This window comes from Grammomys surdaster, unplaced genomic scaffold, assembly GCF_004785775.1.
Source record: "Grammomys surdaster isolate TR1022 unplaced genomic scaffold, NIH_TR_1.0 126178, whole genome shotgun sequence".
Classification (NCBI taxonomy): domain Eukaryota; kingdom Metazoa; phylum Chordata; class Mammalia; order Rodentia; family Muridae; genus Grammomys; species Grammomys surdaster.
Window position 1 is genome coordinate 6,647,655 of NW_021620984.1, and position 25,490 is coordinate 6,673,144.

General features: G+C 44.7%; 1 protein-coding gene across 1 annotated transcript in view; it reads left to right on the top strand.

Moving 5' to 3' along the window:
- Positions 1-25,490, top strand: part of Wwc2 (WW and C2 domain containing 2) — a 166,222-nt gene that overhangs the window by 85,521 nt on the left and 55,211 nt on the right. The window contains exons 3-5 of the mRNA XM_028757662.1: positions 8,774-8,977; positions 10,094-10,170; positions 23,002-23,081. Of these exons, the coding sequence (XP_028613495.1) occupies positions 8,774-8,977; positions 10,094-10,170; positions 23,002-23,081 (361 nt within the window). The remainder of the gene's footprint in view (positions 1-8,773; positions 8,978-10,093; positions 10,171-23,001; positions 23,082-25,490) is intronic.

The window sequence follows — 25,490 nt, forward strand, 5'->3', positions numbered from 1 at the left end:
CCTCTCTCTCTCTCTCTCTCTCTCTCTCTCTCTCTCTCTCTCTCTCTCTCTCTCTCTCTCTCTCTCTCTTTTTGGGCAGGCCCCAGAAGACTCAAGCATTGTCTGGCAACATCAGCCCCCTGCCCACACTCTTTTGACAAGAAGTGGATTTTTGTTTTGGAGTCTTTCCTCTCAAATCCATTTATAATCTTGTGAGATCCAAGAACCAACAAGAAATATTACAGGCATTACACAGTAAAGCAAGAGTTACTCTTGTGTTTTATTTTTTTCCCCAGTCAGTTCCTCTTCTTGCTGTTTAATCTTCCTTTGATTGGCTTTCTGGGTTAGTTATAATCTCTGGGAGTGATGGGTGGTGTGTGCTTCCTCCACGGTACCCTGAAACAGCTTCCTAGGCAGCACCAGTTTTGCTGGGATTTGAAGACAAGTTGTGGTGTATGTACGGTGTTTTATATAGTGCTGTCTCTCAGAGGAGAACATGAATCTCAAACCTTTCTGTTGTTTCACTGTCTGCATCCTTTCATCTCCCAGATAGACAAACTGGTATTTAGAAGGAGAGAAAGTTTTAGGTTTTTAGCATAATCAGGTAAAACCTAATAGAAATGAGGCAGATGTATTTGGCACTGAGGTAGTGGTAAGCACTGTTAGAGCCCTGCTAAGTCATTAAAGCACTGTAGTGCGAATGATAGACCTTATTGATGACATCCTTTTTGATTTCCTCTAAGCTCTTGGGCACCTGAAATAATTTGACTCTCTGACTGACATAGTGAGACCCTTCCCTGGTTTGGTGGAGGACCACCAGCCAAAGAGCTGGCCAAACGGCCTGTCGGCACCCGGACACTTTGCCCTTTGGGACTGACTTGAGGAAGCGGTGCGCTAACCACAGCCGCTGGCTGCCAGAGCACAGTGTGGGCTCCAGAAGCTGAGTTCCTGCTTGATCTTTTGTGAACTTGACACAAGTTCAGGGTTATCTGGGAAGTGGAATCTCAGTTAAGAAATGGTCTCTATCAGATTACCTATAGGGAAGTCTGTGGGGCATTGTTTTTATTCATGATTGATGAGGGAGGGCTGACTCACTGTGGGTGGTGCCACTCCTGGGCAGGTAAACCATGAAGAGCAAGTCGGGAAGCATCATTTTTCCACAGCTTCTGTCCGCTTCAGCTCCTGCCTCCAGGTTCATGTCTTGAGTTCTGTCCCAACTTCCTTCAGTGCTGAAGTATGGCCTGAGAGTTCTAAGAAGAAATAAATAAACCCTTTCCTCCTGAAGGTGCCTTTGGTCTTGGTGTTTTGTGACACCAGTAGAAACCCTAACTAAGGCAAAGCACCCTCCTGTGCCACCCTGGGGTGTTGCAGTATTAGGCTCCTTAGAAGAATTGCCTTAAATGGACTTTTTAAAAATTACCGTATTTTTATATGTTCTTTGAGAGCTGTGTACAGGCCTATGATGTATCTCAGTCATATTATCCCTCCTCTTCTTCTCCTAACTCCTCCCAGATCTCGCCTCAATCTCATGATTTTCTGTGCTGACTCAATATTCAAGGGTGTGGGAGCATCTGAGGGAGCCTACCAGTGGCCACACCCTTAAAGAAACCCGACTCTCCCTCCCCCTCAGGCATCCACTTGTCAATAGCTGCTTGGTTGGGGATGGGAACCCCTCGTCCATCCATGCTGGAATGTTGTCTGCCTTGGTCTCGTGCAGGTCTTGTTCAGACACCTCAGTTGCTGTGAGCTCATAAATGCTGCTGTCCCGTCATGCCCAGAAGACGACAGTCTTGTCTGGTCTCCTTCACCTCTGGCTCTTACAGTTTGGCTTCCTCTTCTCCAGTGCTCATTTATGGCTGATCGCTCCACAGACAGACACCTGTGCTTGCTGTGTGTGATGAGCAGTGCGTAGTCCGCTGTGCACTGTGTGGTGGGGCTCTCCTGTGAGGTCTGAGAGTTACACTCATCTGTGAGGATAGAGGTAGGAGTTTATAGAGCGCAGTCTGATACCGTGTCCATTCAGCAGAGCAGTGGTAGCAGTGGTTTATGTTGGGGCCCATGAGCTCCCTGGTCTTGGGTTCTTGGCCACATTTCCAGTACCAGGCATGGTACCTGTACTGGAGGCCTTCGATCCAGCCAGAGAGTGTGTGATTACCTTCATAACCCGAGTCATCTTTTTGGCTGTGTTGGCTCATTAGTAAAGTGACTGACTGGTCCGGCAGCGTGAAGGCTGGGAGTGGAAGCTGCAAAGGCAGGGGTGGCCTTGAGAGCAGCAGCAACAGTGGCAAGACGGCAGCCGGCTGGGAAATGACTGGAAGAACTAACAAAGGCTGTCACTGAACACAGACACTCTGTGTAGACTGCTCAGTCACTGTGAAGACGAAGGAAGGATCAAGGGCGTCAATACCATAGCATGGGATGCTAGTCACTGTGGGAGCTGAATCATTCAGACCACCACAAGCCCAGGTCTTCTCACTCGTTCATAGCTAATGTCCAGTGTGCGCCCATCCAGCAGGGATAGCCTGCTACTGGTCACTGCTGCTGAGCACCAAGACTGCATCTAAATGCAGGAATCTTGGTGTTTCAGGCCTAGAGCACTGAGCCTCATACTCAGTACAGAGAGCCTTTAGTCTCTATCGTCTGAAGCCTGGGATGATTGGTTCCAGGCTCTCCAGGCAGGGACACTGTCAGCTTCAGCTTTTGCCAGTGCACCCCTGTATTTGTTACTTTGTGTTGCTGTGATAAAACATAACAAAGATTTTATTTGGGCCCTATAGTTCTAAAGGCATAGAGTTCATAATGGCCGACCAGAGAGCAGACACACGGGCTGGAGCAGAAGCTGAACGCTGAGGAATCACACCTCAAACTGCAAACAGAAAACAGAGAGCTAACTGGGGATGGTGTGTACCCTCAGTGACACACTTCTTCCAGCAAGGCTACACTTCCTGAGCCTCTATTGACAACAACTGGGGACCAAGTGTTCAAGTGCCCGAGGCTCATGGAGACATATCATTCAAGCCACCACGAGCCCAGGTCTTGAATACAATGATACCTAGGACGGCCAGCACTTGAAGGTCCCCTCACTCACTCTTTCACGGCTAATGTCCAGGCGTAGCAGATAGACCCGATGGCTGGTGGGCAGCTGCCCGCGCGGCTGGTGGGCAGCATGGCGGGAGATGCTAAGTTGAAAGTGTGATCATTTACTTCTCAAATTTGGAACTTCCTGATTTTTCTTATATCTAAATGTAGATTTGACATAGGTCTTCCTCTTTCTGTTTGTTTGTTTTTTGTTTTTTTGTTTATGAAGACAGGGTTTCTTTGTGTAGCCTTGGCTATCCTGGAACTCACTCTGGAGACCAGGCTGGCCTGGAACTCAAAAATCCACCTGCCTCTGCCTCCCAAGTGCTGAGATTAAAGGCATTAGCCACCACTACCCGGTGGTCTTCCTCTTTCTGAACTTTCAGATTTCTCTTCAATTTTTTTTTCTTTAAAAATTTCTCTCTTCATTGTTAGACTTATATTCCATTTGAAGGTTCCCAGTCTTTGTTATTCCCAAAGTTGTGACCTCTCCCTGCCCCTCAGTGTGTGCCTCTTTACCTGTCATAATGTTTTTCTTTATAATTACTATCAAATGTCTGTCTTGTTTATGTTTGCACCTGATTTTCTTCATTGTAATCAAACTTTGCCCTTAAGAAACTTCAGTCTTCAAAACCTTAAAAGTGATCTTTTGCCTTCCTATACTATCTCACACACATTTTGGTCCTTACGGATGCTAATTGGAAAATAACTGAGAACCGCCTCATTCATCGTCTCCTCATGATGCTTTTCCCATCTGCCCCTTTGCTTCTTCAATCCAGCCTTGAAGCTTAGGTTATGTTTATAAAAGCAACTGCACCGTAACAAAGGAAATGAGGATGAGAGAACATCACTGCTTCACAAGACCCGGACTTAACTAACTCTCCGGATCTTGGCTGTACATCTTTTCAGTCCATTTCCTGTGGAGGCAAACATACCCAGGCTTGGAGTTTTAAACTGTGTTCCACATCCAAGTGCGGTTACAGTGTCTTAGAAATGGCTTCCTTATACTTAGTTTGTATCTTTCATTCCAAACAGTTTCCAAGCTGTCATATTAACCCTTCTGGCAGTGGAGCCTCATGTTTCTGTCAGGTGATTTTCTAAAATGTAGTTAAGATCCTTGCATGTGTTTGCATAGATTCTTCTGTCACACACTGTTGCTTACAGAGTGAGTTTCCCACTTGATGTGAGAAGGATTGCCATTGCACTGATAGGGCAGGGCTGGGCTGGGTACAGCAGAGGCAGGTAGAGCAGGGGAGAGGTACAGCAGGGGCAGGTAGGAGCAGGGGCAGGTAGGAGCCCCTCTCTTCTAAAGTGTGCCCGTGCTGTCTGCAGACAGTGCTAGCTGACCTCAAAGGTTGGCTGCGTTAACAGGAGAAAGATAGCCTGTGTCAGAGTTTAGGGGACAGGAGACGGAAGAGCATAGCTACAGCCAAAGGCTTCAGCAAGCTGGAGAGCATGGGACGTGGTAAGAGAAGAAGGGATGCTAAGCGGCTGGCTTGTGTGAGTCACGGCTGGAGAAGTGCGAGGGCAGGATCCTGCACTCTCTCAACTGCTGTAGGATGAGCCGTCCTTCTCTGAAGGTCTGTGGGGTTTCTGTGCTTGTGCTTACTTTGTGCAGAACGATTTCCTCCAACGTCTTATTTAGTCATCTAGTCGGTGCTTAATAATTGTATGTGGAACAATGAGCAACAGGTAAGTTTTGCAGATACTTTGTAAAATGAAAGATAAGAGTTGTTCATATTTATTTCATTTATTCTTTTGAACACAGCAGGAAGAATAGAAGTGCATTATAGACAGAAACACTATTCTCTGAAGTGTAATATCGTCTTCCATGATAAGGTTTTGTGTTTCCTATCTGTAACGTCCCATGTCTATGAAACGGATGTGAATTCTCTTGAGATATGTGATGTTTTAAAGCATGTAGTATATTACTTCTTTAATATAGCAGACAACATGCAAATTACAGTGCATTATGATATAGTGATCTCCCAAGGCCAGTAGGTCTTAATAAAACAAAACAAATGCCACATTTGTAAAGCACACTTTCCTTACATGTTTACATTTAATAAATATTCTTCTCAAATGTGTTCAGCAAATGTAACAGATGGAGATGAAGCCTCGTCTTGCTTTATGAAATCTTCGAAGATGCCTTTGGGAGTCCTCTTTTGTGGTTCATGTTTGAATTGTGCGATATTTCAGAAATATAAATGTTTCAAGCCACTCTGCTCGAGTGTTTCTCTAGACTCAAACAAAGCACATTATTAACGCACAAAATACTAATAACTTGTTGTCGTGTGCTGTTGTTTGAATTCATTAATTTGAGTGTCAGTATTGTTGCAGTATTTCATGGCCTTTCCGCTGTTGAGAAATATTTATTTAAGTATACCAGTTCCCAACCATGGGACAAATATGACTCTGAACCCACGGATGCCTGCTCACTTTTCTAATTTAAACATTCACAGCTTTGCAGCTCTTCCCGTGATTGGTTTAATAGTTACATATCTCACGATGACAAGTTACTAATATTTGTTATCTTTCAGTTCCTATGGGCCCCAGTCAGGTAAAGCATAGCTGTCCTGGCTGCAGTTTTCACAGCCCTATAACCAGGGTGCCAGGCTGCAGTCACCCCTGGGCGCTGCTGGAGAAGACTCTGCTCTAAATTCAGGCTGTGGCTCTTGGCAGCATTCCTTGCTGCTGCTGGCCAGAGGTCTCCTCTCGCCTTTCAGGGTGAGCCTCCCCACTGGGCACATCCTGCCATGGCAGCTGGCTTCCTTGTGGTGGTAGGGGTGGGGGTAGAGAGAAAAGGAACCCAGTGCAGCCCAATCCAGAAGTACGGTCCCCTCTGCAGCCCAAGAAGACTTTAGGACCAGAAATTCCTATTTGTTATGGGATAGGTTCAGTGCTTTGAGCCTAAGTACTGTCGTGTGAACTAAGTACTGTTAGAATAGTAAAGACCCATGTTACAATGAATTATACATACACAAGGAGCACTTTAGGCCCTCATTGTGTGAGCTCTGCCTCCCATTCTTATTCTCCACGTGGCTGCTCTGTTGTTTTCTCCTTGAAGATTCTGTCTGGAGGGCCCACCCTCTCAGGACGTGTCCTGTTTGGACAGTGGCTGTAGGATGTGTTAACCCCTAGTAATTACTTGAGATGTGCATCTTTTGTGCACTTAAATCCTTTTATTTTTAGAATAAGTATTCAAATTTGTGCTTCAAAGAAAGCTCAGCTTTTATTAGCCAGCGAATATGAAGCAAGAGCTGTAAGCAAGGCAGTAGTTCCATGCTCTACTGAGCGAGAGCTTTCTGTGCATCACCCAGGGCCTCGCTTAGCTCCAAGAGCCTTCCCTGTCTGCTTCAGTTTAATGTCATACCTTACATCTGGAGGCCAAGTCACACATTCCCAGGAGAGTCAGGCCCCTGAAGAGTCAGTCCTGTGGGCCATAAACACCTCATCAGTTCTCTCTTAGGGTTTTAAAATTTATTTTACGTGTATGAGTACTTGCCTATGTGTATATCTATGTGTGTGCACCATGTACAATTATGTCTGTGTATGTGGACCATGGGTGTGCCTGGTGCTCAGATCAAAAAAGGTTCCCCAGAACTGGAGTTACAGATGGTTGTGAGCTACCATGTGGGTGCTAGGAATTGAACCCAGGTCATCTGCAAAGTGCAGCAAGTGTTTTAGATCACTGAGCCAGTTTTCTAGCCCCATGTGTCCTTAATGCCCTTCATCCGAGTCTTTAAAAGTACATGTAATCAACTTTAAACCTTATTTATTAAGAGTAACTTTTTCTTCTGCATTCCAGGGAGGGAGGGAGGGAGGGAGGGAGGGAGGGAGGGAGGGAGGGAACTCCTTAGACAAGCACTACCAGTCACCTACACTCCTAGCCCCTCAGTCAGCTTTGTTAAAGAGTTGCATCTGTTTTCAGTATACAGCTCGTGAGTTTTAACAGATATATATCACATAAGTAAGCTTTGTAATAATCAAGAGATGGAATGTTTCTGTCCCCTCAAAGAAGATGTTTGTCCTCCACTATAGTGAGTAACATGGCTGCCCAGGTAGCCATGGGTCTGTTTCTGTCTTTGGTCTTGATTTGCTTTTGGTCAGGATTTCGTATAAATGATTATACATGCTGTTTGGGGTCCAAGAGTCATGTTTATTGTTTATATCTTTTTCTTTTTATTGCTGGGTAGTATTTATTGTATGAATATACCAAAATTTAAATACTGCAGTGGGTAGTCTTTGTCTACTGTGAATAAAGCTGTTAATAAATACTTTTATTTGGGTATTTCTATTAATACATATTCCCATAGTTTCAGAGTAAAAAAGTTGCTGAATCCTGGGCTGTTTGGCAATAAGCTAAATGTTTTATAAAGCAGTTATTGCACTGGACATTTCTAGCCACAATGTATGAGGTCATAGTCGCGTCACATTCCCTCCAGCACCTCGGCACTGGCAGTTTTAAAATTTGACCTTTACAAAATTCATTTTTATTATTGTTTTGCCTGCATGTGTCTGCCATGTGAGGGCAGTGCCTGCAGAGGCCAGAAGAGAGTCTGTAGCTGAAAAATGACTGTGAGCCACTGTGTGTGTGGTGGGACTCGAACCCATTTCCCCTGTAAGATCAGCCAGTGCTCATAACCATTAAGCCATCTCTCTAGCCCCATAAATTGTGATCACTGACAATGTGTGATGCTGTTGCTTCATAGCTTAACATGCACTTCACTGGGGAGAGGAGCCTCTTCACCTCCTCTCTAGCCAAAAGTGTCTATTCCTTTGTGACTTGTCAGTGCGGACATTTTGAGGAGGTCTCTTAGCCGACCTGTATTAGCCTCCTTATGGATTCACAAATGCCACACTGCTGTGTAAGTTGCATTTGTCCCACAGCCAGATACCAGCACATGGCCCCTGTATTTGGCAAATACATTTATTATAAAATAAAAGGACTAGGGTGACCCCTCCCAGGGCCCATGTTCCATTGCCAGGGGTTATTACTGGTTTAGAGAATTTTACAGTCACTAAAGGACTTTCTCCTCAGAGCAAAAGCAAGGTGGCTTCAGCATTAAATTTTCTAATCTACCACAGAGTTATTGACATTTTTGGTAGAATCTATAATAAAAAATGAATTCATTGAAAAATGACTACCCACAAAGCAATGTAAGTCCCAGTATTTATAGATTCAACAGATTGTAATAACTGAATGAAATTGCTATTCAGAATTAAATATTCTTTTGTTTTTGCTGTCAATATTTTTTTCTGTGAATTTGAGGACAGTGATGGCCTGTGGCCTAGGCCAGGCACAGTGCACATGCAGTGGGAAAGAGGACAAGCATCCTACGCTAGGTCAGAGGAAGTGTGGCCTTCAGAGGTCCATTTGGCTCAGAGTATCCATGGCCTTGGATGCTGATGAGTTTGGCTCTTGTTTTTTGGGGTATTGGGGAGCCAGAGAATTCTCAAAAGGATGTCTGATGAGTGACATCCGTGTGAAGGGCTTAGAGTTGCAGTACACTGTTGTCATGGACTGTAGGTGAAAAGACAAGGGACGGTTTTGGAGTAAATAAAGAAAACAGCCATGTCTAAGTTTTAGACACGTCACTTTTTAGAAGTTTCCAGTAGAGGCTTTAGAGGATACAAGAATCCGAACCAGTCCCTCAATGAATCAGCCCACAAACAATGAAATCCCAACACAAATCCTCACCTACTGTCTTTTCAGAAACCACACAGATTGAAGATCCGAGGAAACAGTGGCGGGGCGAGCAGGAGAAGATGCTCAAAGACTATCTCTCCGTGGCCCAGGATGCACTCAGGACACAGAAGGAACTGTACCACGTGAAGGAGCAGAGGCTGGCGCTGGCCCTTGATGAATATGTGCGGCTAAATGATGCCTACAAAGAAAAATCAAGCTCTCACACAAGCCGTGAGTACTGTTCACACCTCACGAGGTGTGAGGGTGGGATGGAGAGGTGACAGTCAGTCATTCCTGTGGTTAAGTTGTGAGCCCTTTCCCTCCTAGGCAAGAGCTCCTCCAAGCTGTGGAGATGAGGGACACCCACCCTACAGATTCTCAGGGAAATGTCCCACCCCACTGGAGGTGGAAGCTCCCCATTTGGGCTTAGACAAACCTTCTGATTCTCCTGATGCTTCTGCCTGGTTGCCTTTTGTTTCTGAGTAAATTTCTCTGTCAGAACAACAAAGGAGGCTAGAGGTATCCGACGCTCTAGAGCCAGAGTCACAGGTGGTTGTGAACAGCCCAGTTTGGGTGCTCAGAGCTGAACTCATCCTCTGAGAGCAGCAAACACTCTTTGCAGCCCAAACCTGAGTCATTTAAAGGAGACTCTTGCTCACTCACTGTTGTTACGAGGGGGTACTGCGACAATTGGAACTCATCCTTTCGTCTCCTCTATTCCTGTGTCAGTCATCTGGAGCAGGCCTTATTTAAAGAAGCAGCTCTGATGGGCTTAGAAGCTGCGAAGCATAAAGTTCTTTAAGGACCCAGGACACGTTCCTTTGCAGTATTGTTTTTTTGTATCCTGAGGTTTGGTTTTTAGTGTGACAAAGGCTTGTAGAGCCAGCTCTGCTGGCTCATGCCAGTAATCCTTGGATTGGGAAGGCTGAAACAGGAGAATCACTGCAGCTTTGAGTCTAGCAGACCCTGTTTCAAAAAATAAAATAGATTTGAAGTAAGCATAAGAACCTATCTCCTAAAAGAAAAAAGAAAACCAGATCCATAAAAGAACATATATCTTGGCTCTCTGTGTGTTTGTGTGTTAGCAGAACCAGGAATGGCCTCATGCATACTGGGCATGGGCTGGACCACCTACTTCTTATTTTAAGCCAAGATCTCACTAAGTTGTCTAAGCTGCCCTTAGAAGGACTTGATTTTGCAATCTTTCTGCCTCAGCCTCCCCTCTAACTGGGGTTACAAGGCCTGGCTGGATGCCGGGTCCAGCCCATAAGCCTTACTTGTAAAATCAGTAAATTCTAAGCTTACTATTATTGAAATTTATAAGTAATATTTTTCTCTCTCTTAAAGTCTTCTCAGGGTCTTCATCTAGCACTAAATATGATCCTGATATTTTAAAAGCTGAGATCTCCACCACGCGATTAAGGGTAAGATTGCTTTTATTGTAGTTTGTTATTGAACAAGTGTGGGGTAGCTTCAAGTCATGAAGGAAGCATGTGTGGTCATCTCCCAGCTTTGTCTCTGAAGGAGCATCTTCACTCTGCCCTGCTGGGTAGTCTTCTCCTTTGATTGAAGTTTGGATTATTTTGGTCTCCCATCCAAGTTCTAACCAGTCCTGACCCTACTTAGCTTCAGAGATCAAATGGGAACCTGGTACCCTCAAGTAGTATGGCCATAGACTGGGACTACCTTTGTTACTGATGTTGGCTTTTCTTATTAGCTGTTAGTGTGTGCAAGGGAAACCTTGCATCCTGATAATTTACTTTCCCTCTCTGTCTCCTAAGCTGTTTTGCTCTTTTATCAGATGTCCTGGTATTTAAAAAGGTGCCTGTAACTTCCACTACCTTGTATGTCTGTCTGTCATTCTTCCTCAGGAAGGATTATTTCCTGATCATTGCTTTAATTATTTTGATCAGGCTGCTAAATACCAATCTGGTTTATCCTTGATGGGAGGATCATATGGGCTGTTCATGAGCAAATTACCTCATATTTAATAAGTACCAGGGTCATGAGGCATGTCCCCATCATAACTGCAAACACTGCTGTGTGTCCTCACACATGGTCCCTCACAGCCATTCTCCCTGGAAGCCATGCTTGCCTCGAAGGCACCGAGCCAATGCCTTCTAGGCATTTGTAAACTGGAGTGCTCCCACGGACATGGCTCCCCGGCATGGTTTCAGGACTCACTCACATTCACATTTAAAGTTACTAAGGACTGCTTTGGTAGACAGCGATCTCCGTTGTACCACTGATGTGCGTGCGTTTATTCCAGGTTCTGATCACTAATAACTAGGCTGGTATGCATATATCATACATATTTTCTGGTGCAGACATGTACACTTTTTTTTGAAGGTGAGGGTTGGAGACAGGATATCTCTGTGTAGCCCTGGCTGTCTCAGGACTCACTCTGTAGACTAGGCTGTCCTTGAACTCACAGAGACCACCTGTCTCTGCCTCTGCCTCCTGAGCGCTACGGTTAGAGGTGTTCACCACCAAGGCCCTGCTACACGTATACATTTCTGATATAAGATGAATTGGCTTGTCCGAATGAACACATCTTTTAGTAGGGCTAGCTTAGCTGTCCGCGTGCTTGCCAAGCGTGAACCTCAAAACAAACAGACGAGCAAGCAAACCCACCCCCTGTTTTCTGATGAATATTGCCAAAGAGTTTCAACTACTCTTCTTCCAAATATTTGTGTTAAGGCTCGAAATCACTTAATACCTATGACTCTTGCTTTCTCCCATAGATGCCGACTTGTTACTGTCTTGGGCTTCCGAACATTTTCCTTCCTCTTGGGGAATCACAGTGTGGTATCTTGCTTCATTTTCAAACACCTGGAGATTTTTTATTTTTATTACTTATTTCAGCTGAATTCTACTTACGTGTTTCTTTTTAAATGGTTTTATTTGTTTATTTTGGTTTCTAGTTCTTTGCCCACATTCTGCACATTAATATGCATTTTTTGACCAACATAGTCATAGTGCTTCATATTTTCATACTTTGGTTAATCCAGTGCTTGGGTCCTGTCTTTGGGGTCCTTGGGTCTAGGCTGCTTTTCTGTTGGCTTTTGGTCAGTTCTTGTTCCTTTCAGATGCTTACTTTTAAGCCATACAGTCCATGTGTGGAAATGCAAAGATAACTTGAAGCTTTGGGTAGTCTTGTATTTTTCAGAGCATTTAGCTTTGCTTCTTGTAGGCACTTGGGTCAGGAGCAGATGATTTAAATCCAGTTAGAGTTGAAAACGACTGTAACTCAGTCCTCAGTCCCTAAGGTGGTCCGTCTCTAGTTTACCCTGGCTCTTCTGCAAAGCTCTCAAAGTTGCCCATGAGCCCGTGGAATGCCCTCTGCAAACCTCATCAGCTTCAGTGAGGCTGAACTCTCGGCTGGGCTGTGTGGGCCTGACTACCTGTTGTTCTCCAAGCCCCAGTTGCTGCCTTCGCCCACCTCCTCTGTGGGTCCTCAGAAAACACAGTGGTGCATTTGGTCAGGCCTCTGCTCCCTTTACTTCTGGGACCTTTAACATAAATTCTATGGCCTCAGTGGTTCCCCAGTATCTTCAGATAGACCATTTGGTTTGGTTTTCTTTACAATGTATGCAGTTGTTATTTAAATAAAAAGCAGGAGAAAGATCCACATGTGGGTTCATGTGTAGCCTGAGGGTGCAGCTTAGCCAAGGCCCTACTTTCAGGGCCCAGGACAAAACAGAAACAAGACCCAAAGCCCAGATCCAGGGTCCATGTGCTGGAAGTCTGGATCATCTTCGTGTAAGTTCTAAAACCACGTGGAGAGATGTGTGGGATCTGGTAGTAAATGCTCTTTAGGTGTCCTAGGCCCTCTAGCCTGTCAGTTTGTCTACAGTTCTCTACCCTGTCTACATGCAATGGCCTCAGATACTTTGGTGTTGTGTCTGTGTGCCATGTCTGTGTGTTACTGCGATTTATTTCAGCTAGATAACTTATTTTTAGAACAGGGAAATGAAGACATTTTTGTTAAGACTCACTCTTAACAAACTCTACCAGCACTTGATTGTGACTTTTAGGAAGTTATTACTGTCTTTGGAGATGTTAACCAGTTTTTATAATTATCTTTTATAACATGGGTCATAGCCACAGTAGGCTACTATAGTCTGCACAGTTAAGGAAGGAAATAGTCAAACTTTGTGAGGAGTGGCTAAAAACAAAAACATATTAAGGTCCCTCATACAAATAACCATTAAATGGGTCTGTCAATAGGAATCTCAGGAGACCCCCAAGTGGTCACATCTCCAGACCTGTCTCCTAAGGCATCTTTGACAAGGCTATGTTATGCCAGGATTTCTGGTCTTAATTAGGGGCAGTAAATATCATACCTGTTTTGTTACCTTGGGACTACAAGGTGAGTCAGAGAGATGCCCTTCTTGGAAAGGTGATTCTGTGAAGAAGAGGACTTGAGGAACCATCCGCCCCGCCCTCACATGCCCCGCCCTCACACGCCCCGCCCTCGCCTCTGTCACTGGCGCTGATGGACAGTTGAATGGGTTTTAGAAGTGGTCAGACCCCGGATTGTGCTGCTGCTGCGGTGCTGGAGCTGGAGCCTGAGCGAGCACTCACTCTGCCTGGCTCTGCTGACCCCGCCTGGCTCTGCTGACCCCGCCTGGCTCTGCTGACTCCGCCTGGCTCTGCTGACTTTTGTAGCACTTGGGAAAAGGGATGGGTGTCACTGTAGAGTCTCTGTGGACAACCTGGCTTGTCTGGCTGGCCTACCAAGCAGAATCCCTGTACATAAAAGCCCTTTTCATAAATTGATGTTGGAAGGTAGTCATTAATGAAGGAACTAACCCCACTGCTCTGGACACCTACCAGCTTTTCAAATCACACTGACAGGTTTCAGGGGCAAACAGGCACTGGTTCCATACTTCAATGTAAAAAAAAATTAGCAAATTACTGTGCTGCTTTTTGGGGGTGGGGGCGGGATATAGACACCTGTTCACTCCAGGTGGGACATCAGCGGGCCAAAGAAACTACCCTTATTTGGTCCATCCTGGTGATCCAGAAGGGTCACTTGGTGGGAACATGGGTGAGGGATTACTTACTGAAGCCTGGGTGACTCTTAGATGCATGTCTCACCAAAGAGCCTGGCTCCACATGACTGAAGCCTCATGTCAGCTGCATCCTGGAGTCCCGCGGGCAGTTAAATCTAAAGGTTTGATTTGTAATTGTGAAGAGAGTTGAAATAATTAACATGAAATATTTTACTTTAAGTAGTGTTCTAAATGATGTAATAAAATTATAGTAACGTACTTGATATAAATCCCTACAAGTAAGGATTGCCGTTTGGCTACACATGAAAGGTCTTTGTACTTATATTTATATAAACTTTAGCTTAAAGTAAGGGTGGTGGTACATGCCTAGGGTCCCAGGACTCAAAGGCTGAGGCAGGAGGATTGCAAGGATTGTAAGTCTCAGCCTGCTTAGGTTCCACAGTCAGGCTGGAAAATCCAATAAGATCATTACATAAATACACACACACACACACACACACGCACGCACACACGCACACACGCACACTTTGTCTTACATTCTGAGTTTCAGATGTGGCAAACCTTATTTCAGGATGAAGGAGTAGTCACACATAGCATGTGCTAATTTGTAACCCTAGTGTTTGCATTAGATGGTTCATTCCTAGGATGTTTAGATCAATTTGTTTATTAATAGTTGGTGTTTGGCTGAAGAGTACAGCACAACTTTCATAGTGATTTGGAATGAAATTGAAAATTATATGACTAAGAAAAAGAGGAAACTGAGAGAAACTGAGAGAAGATTGCTTGGCATAAGCGCTATTCTCATGCCCTGCTAGTAACTTCAAAGAAATTTCATAACACATTTGTAACACGTTCATAACACGTTTGTGCCCCCTCTACCCTCAAAAATTCAGTCCCAGACCTTGGAAATATATCAGTCATATCATGTACCTAATGATATTTTATTTCTCTTTTTCTCTAATGGTCTGACCTCTTTGTCTAATTTTTAAGGGCACTCACTGCACTGCAGGCTGAATAACAGATGCAAATCAGTGTCTTCACTGACACTGTTGTTGGGGGATTCTTCTCACTCGTGTTCTGACCCTCCATTCTGACCCTCAACACCCTTAGTTGTACCGTGCTTGGAGCGATTTGCAATTAAATGCAGTTGACTTCTCTAGGAAAGAATATAGTCTGATCAGACACAGTATCGACAGGTGGAGAAATCCATTTGTAAATGATAACTTCGATGGTTTTATAAAGCCTGCTCAAACAACTGGCAGAACAGGAAAAATAATTTAAAGTAGACTGAAGGGAATTGTTTTAGATAAAGATACTTTATTGGGCCTCGGGAGTGAATATGCTTGAAATACATTGTATGCTTGTCTGACAGTACAAAAGGATAAACAGAAGCACAGTTTAAAACTTTCTCTTTTTTTGACACCATGTCTCACCATGTAGCACTGGCTAGGCCAGAGCTCACTATACAGACCAGGCTGGCCTTGACTTTATAGAGATCCACCTGCTTCTGCCTCCTGATCCTAGGACTAAAGGCACATATCATCGCACATAGATTAAAACAATTTTTAATAGAGAAGATTACATATCTTTTGGTCCCAGTAGTCTTTTGTCTGCTCTTATATGTTGTTTATTGCGGTTTTCCTCTCATGGTACCCTTTCTAGTTTTGTGACGTACAGGCCCTGCCTACACACATGCTAGGCTCTACATAGGAGAGAGAACACGTAGTATCTGTCTTTATGAATGTGGGTTCCCTCAGTGTACTAATTGGAGATCTGTCAATTTTCCTGCACATGCTGTTTCTCCTTGTAGCTGAGTACAGCCCGTTGTGTATGTGTGCTATGTTTTCTTGGGCCTCTGGATGAATGTCCAGGCTGCTTCTGTCTCCTTGCTGTTGTGCATACTTTTACTGAATTGAGAGATGTCTTTCAAGATTGTCTCAAAAGTGAGAAAGAATCAAATAGGGGGAAAAAGGTGTGTGTGGGGGGGACTTTAAAAAAAAAAGCACATAAGAGACAAAACTGTCACTTCCAAAATAGCAACTATCCTAAGAAACTTATACGTACTACATTTAAAATTTGAGATGAAATGAAAAAGAATTTATGAATCAAAATTGACTCAAGCCATGTGGGGTGGCGCATGCCTTTAGTCCCAGCAATTAGGAGGCAGAGGTAGGTGAATCTCTCTGTTTGAGGCTAGCCCTCTGTATATTTGTGCAGGAAACAGGTTGTAGGCCAGCCAGAGCTACATGGTAAGACTCAGTCTTAAAAACAAAATAAAACAAAAAGCCAACACAAAACAAAACAAACCTGTATTGTACAAATGTTGAGATTTCAGAGAAACAAGATTAGACAAATTTAACAACAAATTGTGTGTGTGGTTTGGATGAGAATTTTTTAAAAAATGTATATGTCAGGTATATAAGCCTAGATGCCAAAATCCTAAAGTAATTACAGCAACATTTGAAAATGATATGACCAACATGGGCTTCTTTCTAGGAATCCACAGCTTAGCATCTGAATATGATTTACTTAGAATAGTAACACAGTAATGGGAAAGAACCTTTCCAATGGATAAGTTTGAGTTTCTACTCATGTCTTTAAAATTGTGTGTGTGTGTGTGTGTGTGTGTGTGTGTGTGTGTGTGTTTTCCAGGAGTTGTCTGTCAGGCATGCACAGCAAGCACTTTCCCCTCTGTACAGCCAGTCTTTACGCTGTCTTAGGTGTTCAGGCCAAGCAGCAGTGGGCACTACTGAATACAGTGTGAGCAACAAAGGAGACTTGGTCTCAGGCTCCAGCCAGGTGTTCAGGGTATGCGTTTAGAAAGTGACATTTACCAGATTTGCAAGGGTGGTGAAGAAGCTAGTCTGGTGGGGGAGCTAGTGTAAGGTTATGATGTGGGGAAGCACAGGCTGTTGTAGGTACAGCACGATGTCAAAGGTTGCCCATGGAGGTATCACTTGCTGGGAGTGAGTGTGGAGAAGAGCTGGCTTATGGGCCAGCAGAGAAGTAAAGATAGACACAAGCCCAGCAAAACACTGTGAAGATCTTGAAATTTAATTTAAAATAAGAGATTGTCCAAGTATTTATCACTTGAATTTATTTTTGGCTACTTTAATCAGTTTGTAGTTTAGTTATTTCTATATTCCATCTTTTTAATTTTCTTGGGTTTTTTTTAATTTAATGACTTTCTTAAGTAACATTTCATCCATTTAAAATAACACACATTAAAAATTTAATGTGAAGTCACCAAATGGACAGGTTGGTGGGTTTCAGACTATGTATAGCCTGTCATGATCACAATCTAATTGTAGGACACTTGAACCCTCAAAAGAGCCCTGTCCCCACTAACAGTGACTCCTCATTCTGCACACCTCTCTTCTCCAGCCATTCACGCTGCAGACTGTCACCACATCTGCTGAAGTTGATTTAAAATGTTTTTTCCTGCGTCCCTAGATTGGTGTGTTGCGGTTGTTTCACATAAATGTCAATGAGGTAGCATAAACAAGAAGGACTCCCCATAGGCTCATAGATTCATAACCAGGAAGTGGCACTATTGGAGGAGGATTAGGAGGTGTGGCTCTGTCCAGGCAGTGTATCACGCTGGGGTGACCTTTGAGGTTTCAAAAGCCCATGACACACCTAATTCTTTGCTCCCGACAGGTCAGGCTATAGCTCTAAGCTACATCCAGCACCAGGGCTGCTTCTGGCCACCATGCTTCCTGCTGTGATAACAACAGAGAAGCCTCTGAAACTCTTAGCCCCCAATTTAAACGGTTTCTTTTGTAAGAGTTGCTGTGGTCATGGTCTCTCCTCAAAGCAACAGAGCAACAGAGCCCAGGCAGTCAGCTATAACATCCAGCCTTCCTCACCTGGCTTCCTTGTTTCAGTAATGTTTCTAAAGTCCCTTCTGTGTGGTAGCATATCTCAAAGCAATAGTCCATTCTAGTATTGAGGAACAGACTATACGTATCCTTCCGCCAGACAGTGACAGTTTGAGTTGTAAGTGACTCTGCGTCTGTGAGACTGAACATACATACATGTTTACATGTTTGAGAAAATATATTTCCATTTCTCCGGATATTTGCTTGGAGTAGAATTGCTGGGTTATGTGATAACTTGCTGGTTGATTTTTATGTGATCATAGAGAACATTTACATAGTTCTGTATTATTTTTATTTTCAGACAGTAAATTTCCTAGATGTTCTTAGGATTTTTTTCACATAGGCTTTATAAAAATTTTTACTAATTTAAACCATCTTGTTTCTTTGGGCAGAAACCCTTTAATTAGTCATCATAAGTGGTTCTAGCAGCTTCTGGGATTCTGCTTTCTTTCCTCTGTGTGTTTAAAGTTTAACAGTGGTGTTCTTGGTCCTCTTGTCACCCGGAGGTGATGAGCTGTGGTGCAGATCAGGAGCAGGGTAGGGTCGTTGAGAGATCTCCAGGAGGAGCAGGGTGACAGTTGCCCTTTCTCGTCTTATAGAGGAGCTTCCTGCGCGACAGTGGAGTGACTGTGAAAGGGGAAGGGACTCATTAGTAAAATACCACTTTGCTCATTATAGCTTTAATGCTGCCGGGTTCACCTCAGGGGCAAGCCTGGGAAGCCTGCCTGTCTCCCGATCTTTCAGAGGCCTACAGGTTTCAGATTTACTTCTCCTCCTCGTCATCCTCTTCAGTCTCCTGCTTTTGAAATAAAACAGTGCTCCAGGCCTGTGCCGAGTGGGAAGAGCTGCTGTGGTTTCCAGCCATGCACATTCAATCACAGCGTTTTCCTAGTTTTTAGAAATAACTTTGAAGTTGATTTAAAATGTCAGCGACTTTAGCTTAGTAGAGAAAGCAGGAAATGTGCAAAGGTCCTGAGTCTCTTGCCTCTGACTTCACACTCTGCATTGTGAGTTTGATTCCAAGGAAACCTATGTATAAAATGGTTTTTATACATATACTCTGACTCTGCCAATTCTGTTCTTGTGGAGCCGTGTGTGTCATCAGGTCTGGGCCAAGGAGTACGGACACTTCTAAGTTGGAAGAAAAGGCCACAGGTTTCTGGTAGCCTGGTTTGGTGTAACTCTAACTGTAGCTTTAAGACTTCTCCTGGGTCCTGGGTTGTACCCTGCTCTCTGTTAGGTTCCCCACTGCTTTCTCTTCAGGTCCCATGCTCCTCACATACATTGTAAGCATTAGAATTATGTCGCTATCATGCATAATTGTGAGAATTGAAGATGGGAGTGGTCGGTATAATGCCCAGAATAGTAGAACTACCTGTTACTGCCTCCCTGGAGAGCGTGTGCTCAAGTGTGTACTACAGCATGCGCTAGAATGTGTGCTACAGTGTGTATTACAGCTTGTGCTAGAATGTGTGCTGCAGCGTGTGCTACATCATGTGTGAGAGTGTGTGCTACAGCATGCGCTAGAATGTGTGCTACAGTGTGTGCTGCAGCATGTGTGAGAGCATGTTAGAGCGTGTGTTATAGCATGTGCTAGAGCGTGTGCTCGGCATGCAGACAGCACTGGCCTGATCCTCCAGCTGTGTGCCTTGGAGTAACTGGCGCGGTAACATGCTCTTCCATAGCTGGTGAGGAAAGGTGAGTGGAAGTCCATCTGCACAAAGCCAAAGAACAATTAGAAAGAATGTTTGGCTGGAAACCAGATCTATTCTCATTAGTCAATATAATGGGAGTGGATTGTTTCACAATTAAGAAACAAAATCCATTTGATTTTAAAATCGATACTTGGGAAGTAAGAGCCATTTGGGTAACCTCCCTAAGCTAGGAGTGGTTGTGCTTACAGCCAGCGTTAGGCAAATTTAATAACATGAAGCCAACGCAACTCAGGTTAGCCGCCTATGTCATTGGTCCATACACAATGAAATCCAGAGGTCAGGGTAGTCAGAATTAAATTTAGATTTTTAAAATTTTAGCTTTTATTATGTGTGATAGGAACATTTAGCATGAGCCTAACACATGTTGAGTATACAGTGCTGAGTTGCTAACTGTAGGTGCCCTGTTGCACAGTAGAACGTGTTATTTCCCACTGAACAGCAGCTTCCTGTGCCTTTCCTTCCAGCCTCTTCTCCCTCCTGTGAGTCTGTGCGGCTTGTATAAGTAGAACCGAGCCCTATCCTTCTGTAAGTGGCTTCTTTTCTCTGATGTGATGTCCTCAGGGCCCGTCTGTGCTGACACATACCGCAGCATCTTCTGATTGTTTTGTGAACCTGAATGCTGTACAAAGCTTATTTCCTTTGCTCGTTTGTCGGTGGCCATTTGGTGTCTTCGCCTCTTGGTCATCACTGTGGTGAATGTGAAGGGTGCTAGTATCTCCGAGACACGGACTATCTGAAACATTTAAATTGATCTGTCATTCTATCCCCAGTGACTCTGAGGAGGACACTTTTTGTCAGTGTGCGACACTGATTGTCTTAATTCAGCAGTTCTACGTGGTCTTAAGAAGTTTCTACCAACTCTCTTTTCAAAAGTAAAGACAGGTTTCAGCCCTTCTCTTTGAGTTGGTATTGACTTCTTGATATACTTTTTGGTTTTGTTTTATTTTAAATTGAAGGGTTATTGTCTTTTTAACAAAGTACGAGCATGCTGTCAGGTCCACAAGCACACGGGGCATGAGCTGCTGATTACTTGTGCCTCCTTTGACATGTGAGTGGCCAATGTCTTTCCCATGCTCCATGAATGTTCTGTCAGTCTTTGCTCTTCACGGCAGCTTCCGTTCCAGAGCGTCCATCTCTGTCTCTATCAGGTACCCCCACCCATCTCTTTCTTCTCTGCATTCTGATAGCATTGGCCTTACTTCTAGAAATATAATTACTTATATTTTAAGTGGGCACAGTGGAACAATAGATTGAACTTAAAGCATAAAATACTGAATTTTAATCTACTTTAATCAAAGTACTGTGCATTTCCACACAGAGAGACATGACTTACACAGCACCTGCCTTTTCTCCTGATCTCTCTCACACACTCATGATGTACCCCCCCCCCCCCTCTTTCTGTTTAGTTTGTCCCTTCTCCAGGGTTGCTGGGTAATGAAGGTATTTGAGGCTTTTACTGTTGAGGTGATCTCCTATTTCTATCATCTGCCTGTCTCCAAGTCTGCCTTTTTTCTCTAATCTAGACACTTTTTGAACATCGAGTCCACATGTTCCACTTGACTACAGCATCTCTCAGATTGAGCCCTGCTCTTTGGGAAGGTAGTTTCCTCCTCGGGGGTGCCACGCTAGGTACTTGAAAGGGATCTCTGCTACCTCTCCCCCCACCCCCTCCCCAGCACGCTAAGTGTCCTCATCCTAGCACACAGGAAGCAGGCACCACGGGTCCCTCTGGCCCACCAGGGCAGTCTTCACGGTGATCCTTTAACATCACAGAGCAGAGCTCGCAGTCAGATCCTCCCTGATTCCTGTGGTTGTGTGCTTTCTCAGCAGTCTCTAGCAAAACACCATAACCAAGCCAGCGTGGGGAAGAAAGGATTTACTTACCTTACACTTCTGTGGCACAGTCCATCCCTGAGAGAGAGCAGGGTAGGAACTCAAGCAGAAGCCTTAGAGGAACCCTTCTGACTGGCCCGCTCTCTGCCCTCATCCTGGCTCGCTCAGCCTGCTTTCTTACACCTCTCAGGACCACCTTCCCAGGGGGCACTGCCCATCCCAACCAGTCATTAACCAAGAAAATGCTCTACAGCTCCTATTGCTGATCTAATGGAGGCATTTCCTCAGTAACCATTCACACACACACACACCACCCAGGACAGTTCTTGCTCTTAACATAAGGCATTAATCTTCAACATGGCTTCAAGACTACATCTCTGGCCTTTTGTAGCCCAGGCTTCCCCTTCCTTGTGACCCAGCAGCAGGAGCACTCTTCAATCCTGAGAATCAAGTGGCTTTAGGATCCGGACACTTTCCCATGCTGAGTGCCTTCCCTTTCCTCCAAGAGCACACTCACTCACCCTCATACCTCACCTCAGGCCATTTCCTCAGATGGCCTCTGTCCAGCCCCTCACACGAGCCGGAGTCCTAGACCCCTGTGCATATGCTGAACTTTCCTCAGTGTCTGGAAAGCTGCTTTTCACTGCACGACTGTTACTACAGAGCCCAGCTCATCTGTGCTTCAGTAAGGACCCTGGAGCAGGAGGAGTAAGAGGCCACTATCTGTCCATGCCTCAGGCCCAGACCTGGCCACAGGACAGAGTCAATAGATACTTCAGAATGAGAAAAATAAATAGACAATAAATGTTCAGAAACACATTAAAATATGGTACCACAGAGTTTACTTTTTAAAAGCTATCACTCGGCATGTGGAAGTGAGTTCCTGCTGCTCATGTGAGGGCCTTCATTGAATGTGACTAAACTCCAGGCAGGTGCAGCTTTTCTCATCTGTCAACCCGTCACATCGTCATTGCCAAAGGTACCAGGAGAAGTGTGATGGCACGTTTTTATTAATCACTTAGTTTGCTTAGAACCCTTGCAGATGTTTTTGATGTTTGTGGTTTCATGCAGCCCACTGTCCCGTGACAGACAGAGCACCCATGCAGCCTACTCTCCCCTGACAGACAGAGCACCCATGCAGCCTACTGTCCCCTGACAGACAGAGCACCCATGCAACCTACTGTCCTCTGACAGAGCACCCATGCAACCTACTGTCCCGTGACAGACAGAGCACCCATGCAGCCTACTGTCCCTTGACAGACAGAACACCCATGGAGCTGTTGGAGAATAAATACTCTGGGGTAAATGAAGCAGAGCAAGGACTAGGGAAAGTGATCTGAGAAATGCTAATGAGAAGGTGACAGGAACTAACTCAGAGACATGTGGGAGGAGTCCATCTTGGGAGGCTTGGACAGAGCCCCAGGCAAAGTGTGATAGCATGTGTGAGGTCCCTGAGGTGTGAGTCAGTTGGCTTGTGTGAGAAACCAGGGCATGGCTGGTCACCCAGAGCCCAGTAAAAGAAGGGGAGAAGTCAGAGGTATAGAGTCCTCATGTGACCCTGACTGGCTGCTTAACACAAAGCAAGGATCAGAGTGCTGTCCAGTGTTGACAGTGTTGTGAGTAAGTGACTGAGCCGTGGCAGCTATGCACGCCACTGATGATTTAAATATACCTCATGGACCCCCCTCAGGATGTTTGTAATGGAGAAGAGGTAAAAGGTTTGTTAGCTCGATAACTTCTTATCTTCTGAAATAATGTGCTGTTACTAATTCATAAACATTAATGGCTGCCCTCATTTCTCTTGCAAGGTTAAAAAGCTGAAAAGAGAACTCTCCCAGATGAAGCAAGAACTTCTCTATAAGCAGCAAGGCTTTGAAACGCTGCAACAGTGAGTATTAAATACTAAAATTGACTTTACAGCAATTCAAAGCTCCCTAATAAAAAAGAGATATACCATTGGCATAAGGCGCTTCTCAAAGAAACATAGAAAGTAAAAGGCTTAAAGCTCTGGGCCATGAGTCCAAAGGCAGTCAACTTACAAAAATACTCAGAAAAAAATCTATATACTTTGAAAAGATCTGAACTTCTTAATCATTAAAGATGAGCCAAAGAAAACCAGAGTGAAAAGTTTAGCTTTGTATCCTGGACCATTGCCAGCCTTCTCAGATTGTGGTATAGGGCTGTCGTGATAGCTGGACTGGGTGGCCTGGATTGGAAAAGCTCTGAGCTCTCCCTGGGGCTCTGTCCACCTTTCTGTCAGTACCAGAGACCATGTGGTGTCCAGCCTGATCCATCACAAGGAAGTCAGGGCAGGTGAGGTTCTGCAAAGGAGCCTGCTGTTCCTTATTTACCACATTCTTGGTTTTTTGCATTCCAGTTCTAAATGATGGCGAGCCGCTGGGGTAACTTTAAGATGGGTCAGGTTAAACGGAAGTGTAGGTAAGAAAAGGTGGCCAATTCTGGAAGAGCCCATGCCATTCCCAGCCTGTGGAAGCCCCTGTTTTGTCTCCCAGTCACCGGTCCACAGATACCCCATGGAAAGAAAGACGCCTGTGGTTTTCATAGCCACATGACCACAGAGGTGTCCTCTGTAACATTCAGCTGCTTTGTCTGTCCTCTGCCTGGGCGGGGCTGAATTCCTATGGCTTCCCCTGGCCAGGTTCAGTCCTTCCCGAAGCTTCTTGAGCAGTGTTAGCAGTGCAAGGCTAACACAGAAGCCACCTCTGGAAAGTGCCCAGCTGCATTCCTTTTGCCTATGAACTCCTAGTCTGCCTTCTCCTCTTAGGAAATAAGCTGCCATCCAAAGCGTTACCCCACTAAGGCGGTGACTGTCACTATGAGCTGATTGCTCTGCCTGCTGAATGGTGATTTCCATCTTGTGAAGCCTGCTCACTCCTCCTGGCCTGCAGTCAGACACATGGCTGTGGTCTCAGAGGTGTCTTGTGATTCAGCCTTCTCGCCTTCCACAGTCAGGGTGCTGACGCTCTGGGTGTGTGCATTCTAGTGTTGCTCAGAGTTGACTGCTAGACTAAGCAAGTCTCAAGCGGCACCTGCTGCAGCCTCCAGTCAGGTCTGTCTGATCGTCTCTCGCTGAGTCTCCCGTTAGGTTAGACTTGGAGCGGCTTCAGCTGCGTTCTCACTAGAACCAACAATCTAGACGTGTTGTTTAGTACTCGGGTATCACATAAGCAGAACTTCGTAGGCAGGACACCAAACACACTTTAAAGAGTGTCACAAAATAGCCATATGTTAGACATTTTCAGACCTGTGAAATTATGTCATGTGTTAAAGGTTAGTCAAACTTGCTGTGTTTGTTGTGTCGATGTGACAATACTACTCAACTGTTTCAAGGCAGTGTGCTTGCAAACACTTCTCATAGGAATCTAAGGCATCTTTTCTTTTTGGGGGCGGGGTTCGAGACAGGGTTTTTCTGTGTAGCCCTGGCTGTCCTGGAACTCACTCTGTAGACCTCGAACTCAGAAATCCACCTGCCTCTGCCTCCCAAGTGCTGGGATTAAAGGCGTGCACCACCACTGCCCGGCACTCTAAGGCATCTTTAAGACTCTGTCAGAAACATTCCACAAGAAAACAATAGACATTTGTGTAGAAATCTGGGCTTTCTTTGAATGAACCAAGAACAGAAAGATACAATATCTAAGGACAGAGCTCTCTCCTGATGCATCTCTGTTGTTCTTAGGTATGCACAAAGAAAGCAGTTTCCGTCTTCTGTTATCACCTTATGGCTAAGACACTGGGAGAGCTGGTGGGACCAGAGAACAGACTAAAAAACCTCACTGTTAATTCTATGAAAGAGTCTATCTGCCTGCCTGCCTTCCTGCCTGCCTACTTTTTTACTTAAGTGGCTGTGAAAGGGAAAGTTGAGTCGAATCCGATTGCAGCCTTCTGTAACATTTCACTTCACTGTAGAGTGAATTTTTTTGTTTGTTTCATCTTGAATACTGTGATTTATCCTTGAGGTTTCATTTTACTTGGTACAACTGTTTTATGCTGGATGAACAGATATCTTTCTTTCTGCCTATGTTTTTCCATTTATGCCCTGAGATCTGACCGAGGCCTAAACAGTAGTGTGACTTGTGCCTAGGTGGATACCAGGAAACCCCTGCTCCGCCTCCCCACATGGAAATGACAGAAACACCTAGCCAGTCAAAAGGACATGGATCCCCAGGAAAATCTGGCTCTAAGGCACATTTTCCAGAGAAAGCAAGTGAAAATCTCTTTCAGATATAAACGGTTTAAAGTTAAAAAAAATAGAAAAAAAATAAAGCTCCTTTTCATT